This window comes from Dermacentor silvarum, chromosome 1 (assembly GCF_013339745.2).
Source record: "Dermacentor silvarum isolate Dsil-2018 chromosome 1, BIME_Dsil_1.4, whole genome shotgun sequence".
Lineage (NCBI taxonomy): Eukaryota > Metazoa > Arthropoda > Arachnida > Ixodida > Ixodidae > Dermacentor > Dermacentor silvarum.
The window spans coordinates 28,634,364-28,647,092 of NC_051154.1; the positions used below are offsets into that span (position 1 = coordinate 28,634,364).

Sequence of the window (12,729 nt, forward strand, 5' to 3'; positions counted from 1 at the left end):
AGGTGGAAGGGTCCCTTTTCCAGGAATCCTCTGGCTTGGATCGCCCACCGGGCTCGGGCTACGAGTTCTCGCAGGTCCACCAGGTCCGGCTTGGAGATCGCAGCCTCCCACGTTTCAGTGAGGAGGTTTAGGTCTGTGTGTGATGCGACTGATTGTGTCGCTGTGATGCTTGCTCGGGTGTTCTTGCATTGCAGTAGGAGGTGCGCCAGGGTGACTGGTACGTTGTAGTGTGGACAGGTGTAGCTGTATAGCATCGGTTGGAAATGATGCAGTAAGGTTCCGTTGGTGAACGTATTGCTCGGGAGTCGCTTCTAGTCGGTGCCTTCGTTTCTCGTTAGTTTTGGGTGTGGTGGAGGATATACCTTGCGTCCAAGCCGATAGTGCTGCAGTAGTGCTTGGTTAGTCAGTGGTATTGTTTCGGTTTACTCCGCCGATGTGGGTTGGTGGGAAATGGCTAGAATCTTGTGCGGGGAGGCCCAGTTGACGCTTGCACGGGCCGCGGTGTCTGCCGCTTCATTCCCCTCGAGTCCCTCGTGTCCCGGAACCTACATGATTCAGGTGTAGGGGGGAGGAGTGTCGCCACGTTTCAGTATGTTGATCGATTTGATGGAGATTCTGCCCTTCATATAGTTGCGTGCCGCTGTTTGAGAGTCGGTGAAGACCACTGTGGCATCCTCGCTTGTATGGGCGGCGAGTGCTGCAGCGGCCTCCTCAGCTGTGTCCGCGCGTTTAGCGAGAATTGACGCCAACGCCAGTGTCGTCCCCCTGTAGTCTGTGACACTGATGGCGAAGACGTTTCGGCTCGGATACTTGGCTGCGTTCACGTAGCGCGCCTGCGGGTCGTTACGGTGCTTGTGTGTAATGGTGTTTATCCTGGCGAGCCGTCTGCCTCGATGGTGTTCTTGATGCATGTTCCGAGGGATCCGATGAACTTGAAGACATTCTCGGAGCTTCTACGTGATCTTGTCCTTACGTTCGCCATCCAGTCGCGTATCCTGTGCGTCTGAGGGCTGCTCGGCCTGTGGTTGTGAGCTTGAATATTTCGATCTGGTTGATGAGGTGTGCTTAAACGAGTTCTTCCCAGCAGTTGTGAACTCCCATGCGAAGAAATCGGTCAGTGGAGGTGGTTGTCGGAATAGTCCTAGGGCGAGCTTCATGGCCTTTCGTATTAGGAGGTTTAGCTTTTGTTTCTCCGCTGTCTTCAGGTTGAGGTAAGGAGTTCCGTATGTAATACGGCTGTAAAGGATGGCTTGTACCATTCGCAAGCTGTCTTGCTCTTTGGGGCTATTGCGGCGATTGGCCACCTGTCGTATGAGATAAGTAAGCTGTACCACGGTGTTCTGTAGCCTGGGGAGTGTAGCGGAGCCGGACCCATCCTTGTGTATATGGAGTCCGAGGATTCGAACCGAGTATATCTTTGGTATTAGGACTCCCTGAATAAGGACGTGCGGGTCCGGTGCGTCATGGCTTGGGGGGCCTGCCCGGGGTGCGTGCCCAGAGCTCGGATTTATCCGGGGCACAGTGGAGGCCGCAGGTGTTGAGGTACCGTTCGATGATGTTGAACGCCTCCTGAAGATGGTCCTCCTGTTCGCCTGTGCTCGCGCCTCTCGTCCACAGTGTGATATCATCTGCATATAGATCGTGGCATATCCCTGGGACGGTGTCTAGGAGGCGGGGAAGTTTGAGGAGGGCCACGTTGAAGAGGAGTGGCGAGACTACCGAACATTGAGGCGTACCACTGTTAGGTAGGTGAAATGTCTTGCTCCGGAGGATGGTAATCCCCACCGTGGCAGTACGGTTGGAGAGGAAAACGCGCATGCAGGCGTATGTTTTGGCGCCACAGCCTATATCTTCTATAGGTTTGGCTTCATGACTCACGTTATTGAAGGTGCCCTTTACGTCTAGAGCTAGAGAATGTATGTCTTGCTGTGTTTGCTCGAATGGTCCAAGAATATCTTCCTTTAGCTGGCAGAGGACGTCCTGTGTGGAGAGAATCTGGCAGAAGTCGAACATGGTGTGCGGATAGCGATCATTTTCCTCGAGATGTGTGGTGATCCGCTCGTTGACCATGTGTTCAGTTTCCCGGCGCAGGACGTAAGGGAGAGGGTGGGAGATTTGCGATGGAGATGTGTTTGTTTGGCTTGGGTATCATGGTCACCTCCGAGTCCTTCCAGGCTGTTGGTAACTCGCCCTTAATCCAGCAGTCGTTATGGTACCGAAGGAGAGCCGTCAACGCCCGAGGGAGTAGCTGTCGAAGGTGCTTGTGGGTGACTATGTCTTTGCCCGGGCTCGCATTGCGTGTTAGCCTAGCGAGGGCCGCCTGTAACTCTGCCTGTGTGAAAGGCCGATCTAATTCTTCGTTCGGCGCTCCTTGGTACTCTCTGGGGGTGGAAAGGTTGGTGGCAGTGGTTTGCGCATTCGCTGAGCCGTGTAGCTTCGTCTGAAGTTCTTGGAATCGCTGATCCTCTGTGCCGCCATAGTTGTGGATGAGTCGGTGAATTGTATGTCTTTGTTTGGTTTTGGTGGGGGTGTCGTCGACGAGGGCTCGAAGTATATGCCAAGTCTTGTTTGTACTGAGGGTCCCTTGAAGTTGGTCGCAGAACGACCGTCAGTCCTGGCTTGCTAACTGTGCAGCTTAGTCCTGTGCCTGCGTGGTTAATGGGGCAATTCGGTGCTGGAGCTTGCGGTTGACCTTTTGCCGTCGCCATCGTTTGAGGAGCGATCGCCGAGCCTCCCATAAGTGCAGTAGGTGATTATCGACCGCCGGATTGTCCTCGTCCAGTTAAATCGTCCTGGTGTGGCCGTCAGCCACACCTACGATACCGTTTAGCCAAGCTTCAATGTCTTCGATGTCCGAAACGTTTTTAAGCTCATTCTATATACGCGTTCCAGTCAGTGAGTCGCGCCTTTCCTGTTTTAGGCGCGTGGTGAGATTGTTCAACCTCGATTTGAATTATGTGGTGAGCGCTCCCTAGCATGTCCGGGAGTCAGGTCCACGTGGCCTTTCACACGTCTCGGGTGAACGTGAGATCAGGATTGATGTCCCTCGATAAGCTGTTGCCCACTTAGGTGGGTTGGAGCAGGTCATTCTATAGCGCAAGACAGTGCTGATGTGCGGCGTCGTGAACCCGTGCCCCTTTCTTGGCGGTATTGGAGTAGCCCCAGGCTGCGTTTGGGGCGTTAAAGTCCCCTACTACAAGAGAAAGAAAAAGAAATTAAACGGGAAAGGCGAGAAGTTAACCGGAAGAGAAGCCTGTGGTTTACTACCTTACGCTCTAGGAAGGGTAAGGGGGGAAATAAAGACGGAAAGAGTAGCGGACAAAATAGCAATTGAGTTTTTGAAAACATAAAAAATGAAAGGAAAAAGCGGAAACAGCAATGTATCATATTTCAACTGTAAAAAAATGGCAAAAGAAAACAATGCGTTATGTTGAATAACTGTTTTTGTTTTAAAGCACTCTTCCATAAGGTCTCAAAATTTTCAGAATAGACTATAGACTATGAGCGACTATGACGCGGCCATCATTTTTTTTTACACCCTTCTACAGCGTACAATGAACCTTCACCCCGCATCATTCCCCGGTTTTGCTTACGAAAGAAGAGGGGGTGGGTCGGGGAGGGGGAAGCGCATTGGCGCAACGCTTGAAGAATGCTAAGCCTGATGTTGAAACAACGCTATTCTTGGCCCCTCTAGACATGAGCCGTATTCATTATTACGCATGAAACAGTATGCCTCCAATTCCCCCCCCCCCTCCCTTTCTTTTCTTTATGTTTCAATGTCGCAGGTGGTGTATAGGCCCTATCAGTTGGAGAATTTGCAGGAGCCTATTAATTTAGGACCGTCACTCTATAGGCCACAGCTTGCGTCGCTGTATGCCGTGTCAAATGGCAACGCCAGCGGTATTCCGACAATGCGAGGTCGGACATGTTAGCGACGATGGCCGGACATTGATGGACTGTTCGCATGAACGAAATGCTTTGTGGATTCGGAACCTGAATGACGATCTATTTTTTTTCTTATATTAATATGACGGCAAATATCGGTGACGTCGAAGCCGTATAATGGTGGCTGGTTCTTTTGACTTACCAGGGATATTTAGTCCACTCAATAAATAAATCAGTCATTCAATCGATCGGTCTATCAATGAATCAATCATTCCTTCAATCAATCAATACTTTATTTAATGTGCCTAGGAACAACACTGACATTTGCGTGCTGGTGCACAGAAAAACAAAAAAGGTAAAAATGTAAAATACCTACGACTACACGTTATGGAATAAAAAAAAATTCATTGATAAAAAAAATAACTGGAGAAACAGATACACACTGAACAAAACTATGCCGATGACATACAGCTGAGAGACGGAGAACATGCACGGAAGGAGAGTGAAACTATGAGAAGTCAGGAGAGGAGCGGAGCTAGAAATAAGGCTCAAGAGAAAGTGCGGAGCTTGGATCAGAAAGAAGACAACACGTTTTGAAAGATATCAAGATGGAGAAAATGACAGTTGTAAGGAGTTTGCATTCTGTGGAAGGGCGAGTGTCTGCTCAAAAAGGCAGGGACGTAGAAAAGCCTATGTTTCGTGGTAGTGTGCTGTGGAGCCCACAGTGGAATAGAAGCTAGTATATCTGAAGATGCAATATTGCCATGACTGATTTTGTATACAAAGAGGGCGGTGGTATGACTACGTAATTCAATAACAACAACAACAACAACAATTAAAACACAACCCGCCGTGGTTGCTTAGTGGTTATGGTGTTGGGCTGCTGAGCACGAGGTCGCGGGATCGAATCCCGGCCGCGGCGGCCGCATTTCGATGAAGGCGAAATGCAAAAACGCCCGTGCGCTTACGTTGTAGTGCACGTTAAAGAACCACAGGTGGTACAAAATTTCGGAGTCCCCCACTACGGCGTGCCTCATAACCAGATCGTGGTTTTGGTACGTAAAACCCCATAATTTATTTTTTTTTACAAATAAAACAGGACGAAGAAGAAAAACCGTCAAATGTGACGGCCAATTAATGTAAGCGAATATCCGAATGCTTCCAGAAAGCTATTCGTTTTATTAGAGGAATAATGCGCTTGAAGAAGCATATTTGTTGCATGAGGATATTTAGGCAACATTTGTTGTTTCATTGCGTAATTTCTGAGAGAACAGAGTCATAAACCAGCCCATCTGTAGCGGTAGTATAGGTGGCTATGCATATAAGCCGATTCGTCCGTGTGTTGTCTTCTGCAGCGCAAGCGCCACACTGGAAGGCGACTGCTATCCTACTCTCCCGCGGCCATCACAGTGGCGGGAGAAGGATGAGGGCTGTGTTTCTCCGAGAGCCTCACTCAGCACAGCACCTAAACCTTCAGACACCCCAAAGCCCTCGCGTGGCCGCACGTGCGGCTCAAAGAGCTATAACTATCTGTTGGTGTTCGGCCCCGAAACTCGGTTACGTGAAAAGCACGCGCCTTTGGATCGGCAGCGCCTTTGTATCGATGTTGAACGTCCTGCCATCACCGACCACAACGAAAACAGGTGAATAAGCCAAAGAAAGCCATTCGCTTTAAAATAATCATCATACACGTCATCTCACGCATACAAACCTTTCGTGGAACCTCGTGGCGACTACTACTAATTTTATCGCTCAGAATATCAGTTCATAAAGAGGAAAAAAAAACGTTAATGCGGCGTAATGGACTAATCTTACTCTCTTGATAAACAACGCAAAAGGGATGAAACACACGAGACGACGTACACAGGACAGGCACTTACTGACATTTGACTTTTTTTTTCGGGAAAACCAGCGCCTAATTACAAAAAGGTCAACCTGCGCGCCCATACATCCAATCAATTCATTCAACGCAATTGAAAAAAAATATATTTCGCAATCAAACAAAGAAATAGAAGGGACTGTGATGCAACTATCAGACATTTTGGTGATGTGGAACGCTTTCACGAATTCCCGTAGTACCAACGTTAACCAACTCGCCCCGTTGTACACTTTGCTGCACTGCACTAATCTTGCACGGAAATTCAGAATGAGAACACCACCGACTGAAGTCAATGTCCCGAGAGTATAGGCTTGCTACTACACCCATATGCACGCACTACGTACGATAAACCGCAGGCGCACCTATAATACAATCCGCAATCAGAAGCCCTTTGAGGGAACTCGCGACGCCGTCAGGCCACAACAGGCGGCCGAGTATAGTCTTCGGCTCAGTCTCTCTGAGTGGAGCGCATCGCTGCGCGTCGGACAACTAAGTGGCGTAGCCAGTGTAGCGGATAGCGTAAAAAAGGCATCGTTAATGGCCTTGCAGTTGCAAAATGAACTCATTCTGCTCCCCTATCTGACCGCTAGCTATTGTGTTTCGGGGCTCGCTATTGAAGCGAAGTTTTTTTGTTTTTTTTCCACTTTGCGGGTGCCGGATGCTGCCATCTTGCCGATCATATAACATCGGCATGTGTCCAAATAGACAACTTGGGATCACTTGGAATGTGAACTGGGCACGTGGCACAGGGTATGTGAACATTCTTGGCCAATCATGTGCCACTGCGTAGGTACCCGTATATACAAGCAGATCAAGATGCAAGAAATGAAGAAGCCGGCTACAGAAGCCACGATGTGGGGAGGAAGAAGCAGCGTAAATAAAATTGGAAAAGAGCGTGCATCGGTCGAGGAACGTTGAGCTACATGGAAGTGAAGATGGCGAAGTGAAGCGAAGACATTTCAATAAACATTGAAGACCGCTACGATCGCTTATAATGGATTACCATCTATGCGTGGAATTCGCCGATTGTTCCTTCAAAACCCACCGCATCAAGACCAGCTGTCGTACCCCACGTGTTTAGACAGTTTAAAGGGTCCATATTCTTAAAGCAGCCCTTACGTGCGAACATTTTCCTAGTTGGTCCTCTCACCATTACCAGCATTGGCAAAAATGCCAACTGGACTGTGCCACAGAGTTTACGCATCACTACCACGCCTGTAAAACTACTAGCATATTCAATGCTGTATAGTTTTTCGACCCAAACTGGCATAATGCACACGCTTTTGGGGACAGTTGCTAGTTTAACCTTGCAGAAGCTGTGAAATCTACGCATAATAGCTCAGCAAAATGCATTCACTCGGAGTATTCTTGGCACGCTAGCGTCACTGCTGCCACCATTGAATCTTTTAATAGTTAATCTTTGCTGTAAAATCGCAAGATCAGGTCTTTTTCACAAGATCTGGCCCTCGTTGCTTAATCGGACTGTCATCATGCCTGCGCAGCGCACTTCGTCCCGTAATAGCCACGGTAAAGCTGTTTATCTCACGCCAGCCCCTTCGACTGTATGCCTAACCCTAGCCTTGTTCCAGCAGCGATAGCCTGGAATGACCTTCCTGCTGACACAGTGCACCACTCGTCGCTCATGCTTCAAGACTTCTATCAAAAAAACACCACCCCAATAAATGCCCACCATTCATGTGATTCCTTAATTAGGGCATTTGAGAAGCTAATAAATAAACAAATAAATGAATAAACAAATAAATACATAAAATTCGAAAGGGGACCGTATTCACAAAAATCAAGCAAGGTTGTTTCTCCATTGTTTGGCGTTCGGACTATAGCCATTCATAACAGTGGCGGGTACGATAGCGAGACAGCCGGCGATGGAAAAACGGGCGACACCTACGTAACAGGATATACGTCTGTCATCACCATCGGCCGGCGCCTGTGCTATGAATGGCTCTACTGTATCAACTGCGTCGTGAATACGGGTGCAGGAAGTGTTTGCCAAACGGCGTGATTGAATTTGGATCCGCATTCACGAAGCAGTTCGCACACTAGAACGGTTCATGTAAAGAAGGGCGCCGGCCAATGGTGATCGCAACGATAACATTAGTAAACGCATACGACCAATGAGAAAGCGTTCGTATGAGCTTTGTGTATCAGGCCTTTGATTGTTTCAGTGACCAAATATTGCGCCAGATGCTATTTGAAGAACCTTCTTCTTTGGAAAGCACACTTGGTGCACCCCCGAAACCTCCTCCCCCTGTGTCGGTGCGCCACTGATGTAAAACCTATGTTTTTGCAACGATATGAATGTTTCACCTTCATACTAAAATCACTGAATACGTTGCCGTCTGATACCAACAAGTATGTGTGCTTTAGCAACATCTAAGAACCAACTATAATTATAAATGCATTGCGCCAGGATTCATTCTTTGATTATGAAGAACGGACACGGGTCCCTGTAATGTAAAACTATTCGAATTTGTTTTTATACCATTCTCCTGACGTCAAATTTGGGTAACCACTGACTTAAGCGTGACCCGATGCTTACGTCAGTGTTCAAACACACTGAGCATTGTTCAAACACACGGTTCTGACAACACTGAACGTCGTATGAACCGCCCACTCAAACGCTTTCCTCGTTTATAGGAGGTCACTTTTCTTTGATTTCAAAGCGAATAACGCTGCCTACTTTGACAGGTTTTTCTTATCGAATTGGCTCACAAGAGGCGAGGAGCACGCAGAAATGGAGAGGGCTTCGGTGGGCCCGAGCCAGCGGAGTGAAAGTATAAAGCCGGCTGAAGAGGGTGGAGCCGGCCTATATATGGGATTAGACCGCTTCCCCTTGCTTAGCTGGCGGTGACAGGTCGAAAATGCTGGCAGCGTGCAACGGTTGACTACAAATGTCGCTAAAACGAATTCTCAGCGAAGCTACGTTGGCAGAGCCATCTCTTATACGTGCCGAAACGGCTCGACAGCGTTATACTATACCACGTAAAAACATTTATTACACGCAAATAAATCCGTTCCCCCCGAAGCTCCGAGTAGCCAGTGCCAGAGCGATCGGTAGGCTCCGGCTATTGTTTAAAAATATTTAATTTGTTCGGCATATTAAGCATCTTTAATACGTACACGTCACTTTGACGCGGTGAGTTTTCGCGGTTTCTTGACGTCGCGTGACGGAAATGCAAAATGGGCACAGCACGGCAACTTTTGACCAATAGCGCAGGGTTAATGACGAAGCAGGTGTAGAATGGGAAGTAATTATTTTTCTTGTGTCTGTTCTAATCATGCATAATCAGTTCGCACACGTGGTACCAGATGAGGAGTTTTCACTGTTTTCGTGACATCGCGTGACAGATAGGCAAATCGGACGTAGCCCGAAACTTTTTTGACCGGTTGTGGAGGGCTGATTGCAGATGATGTAAAAGAAACAACTTGGAATAGCTTCGCGTTATAGCGTCAATGTTCTCACCAAAACTACTTTGTAGAATAAAATGCCATGTTTATAAGCCGGCTTGTTCGCGCTAGAATTTGACCGCGAGCAATTTTTCGCGCAGATGTTTTCCATTCCCAGTTGTAGCACTGTGTATTTAGGGGATGCGCAGTGGGCGAGCAACGTGGTGCTGGCCTCACGGGAAGAAAGAAGCCAGGACAAGGCTGTGAGAGTGTGTGAACTGAACTCGAACGAGTTCGCATTGAATAAGTATTTTCCAATAAAACAACAATGTCGCGAGTTTTCATGAAAAAGAAGGACTAATATAATTTCTTCAACGTTCCTGCATAAAGCAGCTGCAGATATATAGCAAATTGTTCATAATGACGTTGACGTCAGGCGGCTGTTGTAAATAAATTTTGTTAGCACTTCTTTGGCTGCCCTCCACGTGTTTTTACCGCGAGGAAAAGACGGTTGCCGAAACTACGGGAGGCAGCTAATGTGCGAGGTTCGCGCTCCGCGGAGAAAACGCACATTATAGCCCCGTTCGGCGCTTCACTATGCGCAGACACTGCATATAGCAGGCCCCTACAGCCTACGTAGTAGCAGTATAGAAGAGCGATAGGGAAATAAGGAAAGGCCGGAGGGAGGTTAATTAGATTTTGTCCACTTTGCTGCTCTAAACGTGGAAAGGGGATGGGGGAGTAAAATAGGAAGAGAGAAAGACAAGACATGAGTGAATCCAGATCATTCACAGACACTATGCGAGGTGCAGTGTATCTATACAGTCGGGCCCTCAAGTCTGCCGCCTTACGTCGAGAATGTTGTATTACAATTTTACAAAACTTAAGTCAAACCTACAGTAAATTTATGTTTTTCTTCTTTCTTTATTCTTTTGACATAATAAAAGATATTGGCGCACAAATACGGGGTCGGCTACTCCTTGGCTCTTGAACAGCTGGTACAGTTACATATAACGTTTTGTGTATTTTTGCATATAGTTTTGTAGCAGAAATAGCACAAGACAGTTATAGCAACACCAACGACGTTACACATAGCAGTCAAAACAACACCATGGCATTACAAAAGTAACTGTCAAAGCAACAATGCGAACAAAAATACCTCATAGCACAACAACTCCTCCGCATGTACAAGATTATTTACAAATATGCATTTCACAAAGACTGCGCTCCTGAAGCTATGACCGCTCCCCTTTTTATAAAAATCACCAGCCCTTTCCCTGTCCAGAAAATGGGGCTAAGCGAAGCTTGTGGCCAGACGACGCTATCGCAGGCGTTGCACTTCGTTTGCCCTAAACTCAGGGTCGGCGGCTCTTCGCTGACGTTTGGCCTGAACATCGCGCTCCCGCAACTCGGAGTACGCGACTCTTCGCTGACGTTTCGCCTGGGCTTCGGAAGCCCTCACGCTAGAATCGGACGACAAGCTTCGCTTACCCCCATTTTCTCGACATGGGAAAGGCTGGTGATTTTGTTCCCGAGCCCACAGGGGTACGTGCCATTGAGCTTGGACCCTTTCTGCACTATCACCAGGATCGGCCCACATGACAGGTTTATGTGCTATTGAGCTTGGACTCTTTCTGCACCATCACCAGGATGGGCCCACTTTTTAGCGTGACACCACCATCACCACCGCCACCACCGCCACCACCGCCGACACTTGTAGGCAATACAAACTTGGCTTGAAAACAAACAGCTTTTCTAAATAATTTGATTCGCAAAAAATCCCACTTCTCCGCCACTCAGCACCATAGGGCCGAGGATTTCTCCAAATAACAAGGGGCTTGTCATGTGTGCTGCTCTAACATGAACCATCAGTTAAAGCAAATCAACAAAACGAGTATTCTCTGAGCTACCCCTATTGGGTCCCTCTATTCGGTTCTCCTTTCCATTGGCTCCTCCTTACGTTATTGTTTCACAAGGACAATGACAACAACCACAACAACAGCCGCAGCGGCAACAACACACACACACACACACACACACACACACACACACACACACACACACACACACACACACACACACACACACACACACACACACACACACACACACACACACACACACACACACACACACACACACACACACACACACACACACACACACACACACACACACACACACACACACACACACACACACACACACGCACGCACGCACGCACACACACACACACACACACACACACACACACACACACACACACACACACACCAAAAATAGCAACAACAACATACTCAGATATATACGAGTCAGTAAAAGTAGCATTTCCTTTCCATTTCTGGCATCGGTACCATACTCGGGTTCGTGTACTCAGTCACATGGCGCACTCGAAGTCATCTCGTCTCATTATCTGCATATGGGCGTCTCGTTGCCCTATGTGACAAAGGCAGTCTTCAACTATAGGCAACGCGGTCCCCATCTACCCGTTAGACTCCGCAGGACCACTGGCGGTGAGCGTCCTTGTATCTATATACGTCGCGGGCCCAAGACGCCGCGGGGCGACGACAACAATTAAGGCACTTGATCCCGCGAAGTGCTGCAACTGTGTAGCACTTCGCGGGTGGCTTATAATCATTAATGATTTAACTGGCAGCTCTATACTACTGTCGACCTTACGAAAACATCTGCAAAAACCAGACAAATCCAAGTATTAGTCTGTGCCATTCAATTCACCTTTATTTATGTACCTGCTCGACAGTGGCATATTCGCAAAAATGTCGACCGTCAGCAGCAGCAGATGTTTTGGTGGCAAAACCCTAAGGCTTCGTTGGTCTCTTTTCGGCGAACGTGGGGGTCTTATTCTCACCAATTCGATAATTGCTTTATTTATTTAAGCAAGCTCTTATTTTTTTGTCTCCATAGAAGTGCATCTCAAGAACACACAGTGACCTTGTCAAATCAAGTACCAAACACCTGTTTTAGACCCAGCTGATCAACAATATTTTTGACCCACGGTATCTTGCTTAGCTGTCAGTGAAAACCTTTAATATTTATTTCGCATGTATTTGATCAATATAAAGAAGAAATAAAGCAATAAAACATTCTAGGCGAAGTCTTTTTATCTTGCCGGTTAAAGGCTCAGTGTAGCGACAATTACGGCTCGACGGCAGGGGTTTCCGTCAGTATTGCAGTTTCCAAAATATGTCCGGAACATTTCAATAATGTTTGTGCGTACTTCCTTACATTTATGCATTTCAAATGTCTCCTACTTTCTTGGCTAGTGAATGTATAGAATTTTTTTGTCCCCGTATAGAATACGAAGACGCTGTGCAAAGAAGAAAGTAAGTTTGTCTCAAAGGAAGACTGAAATATTTGTGCACACTACATCACCTCTCTCTTTTCAACCAACCACACTCTCAAAATTAAACACGTCCCTCCCAACCTTATTCTCTCTAAAAGAAAGGAAAGAAATTTCTCGTATAGCTACTGTGTCAACCGGTGTGCGGTCATCACAGTTGAGTGCAGGGCCATGTGCCAGCGAGACGTTCTGTATTTCC

General features: G+C 47.5%; 1 protein-coding gene across 1 annotated transcript; it reads right to left on the reverse strand.

Moving 5' to 3' along the window:
- Positions 1-1,461: 1,461 nt before the first annotated feature.
- LOC119445973 (uncharacterized) lies at positions 1,462-2,070 on the reverse strand. Its single transcript, XM_037710644.1, has one exon. It carries the CDS (start codon positions 2,068-2,070, stop codon positions 1,462-1,464), a length of 609 nt encoding a protein of 202 aa, XP_037566572.1.
- Between the last annotated feature and the right edge of the window lie 10,659 nt (positions 2,071-12,729).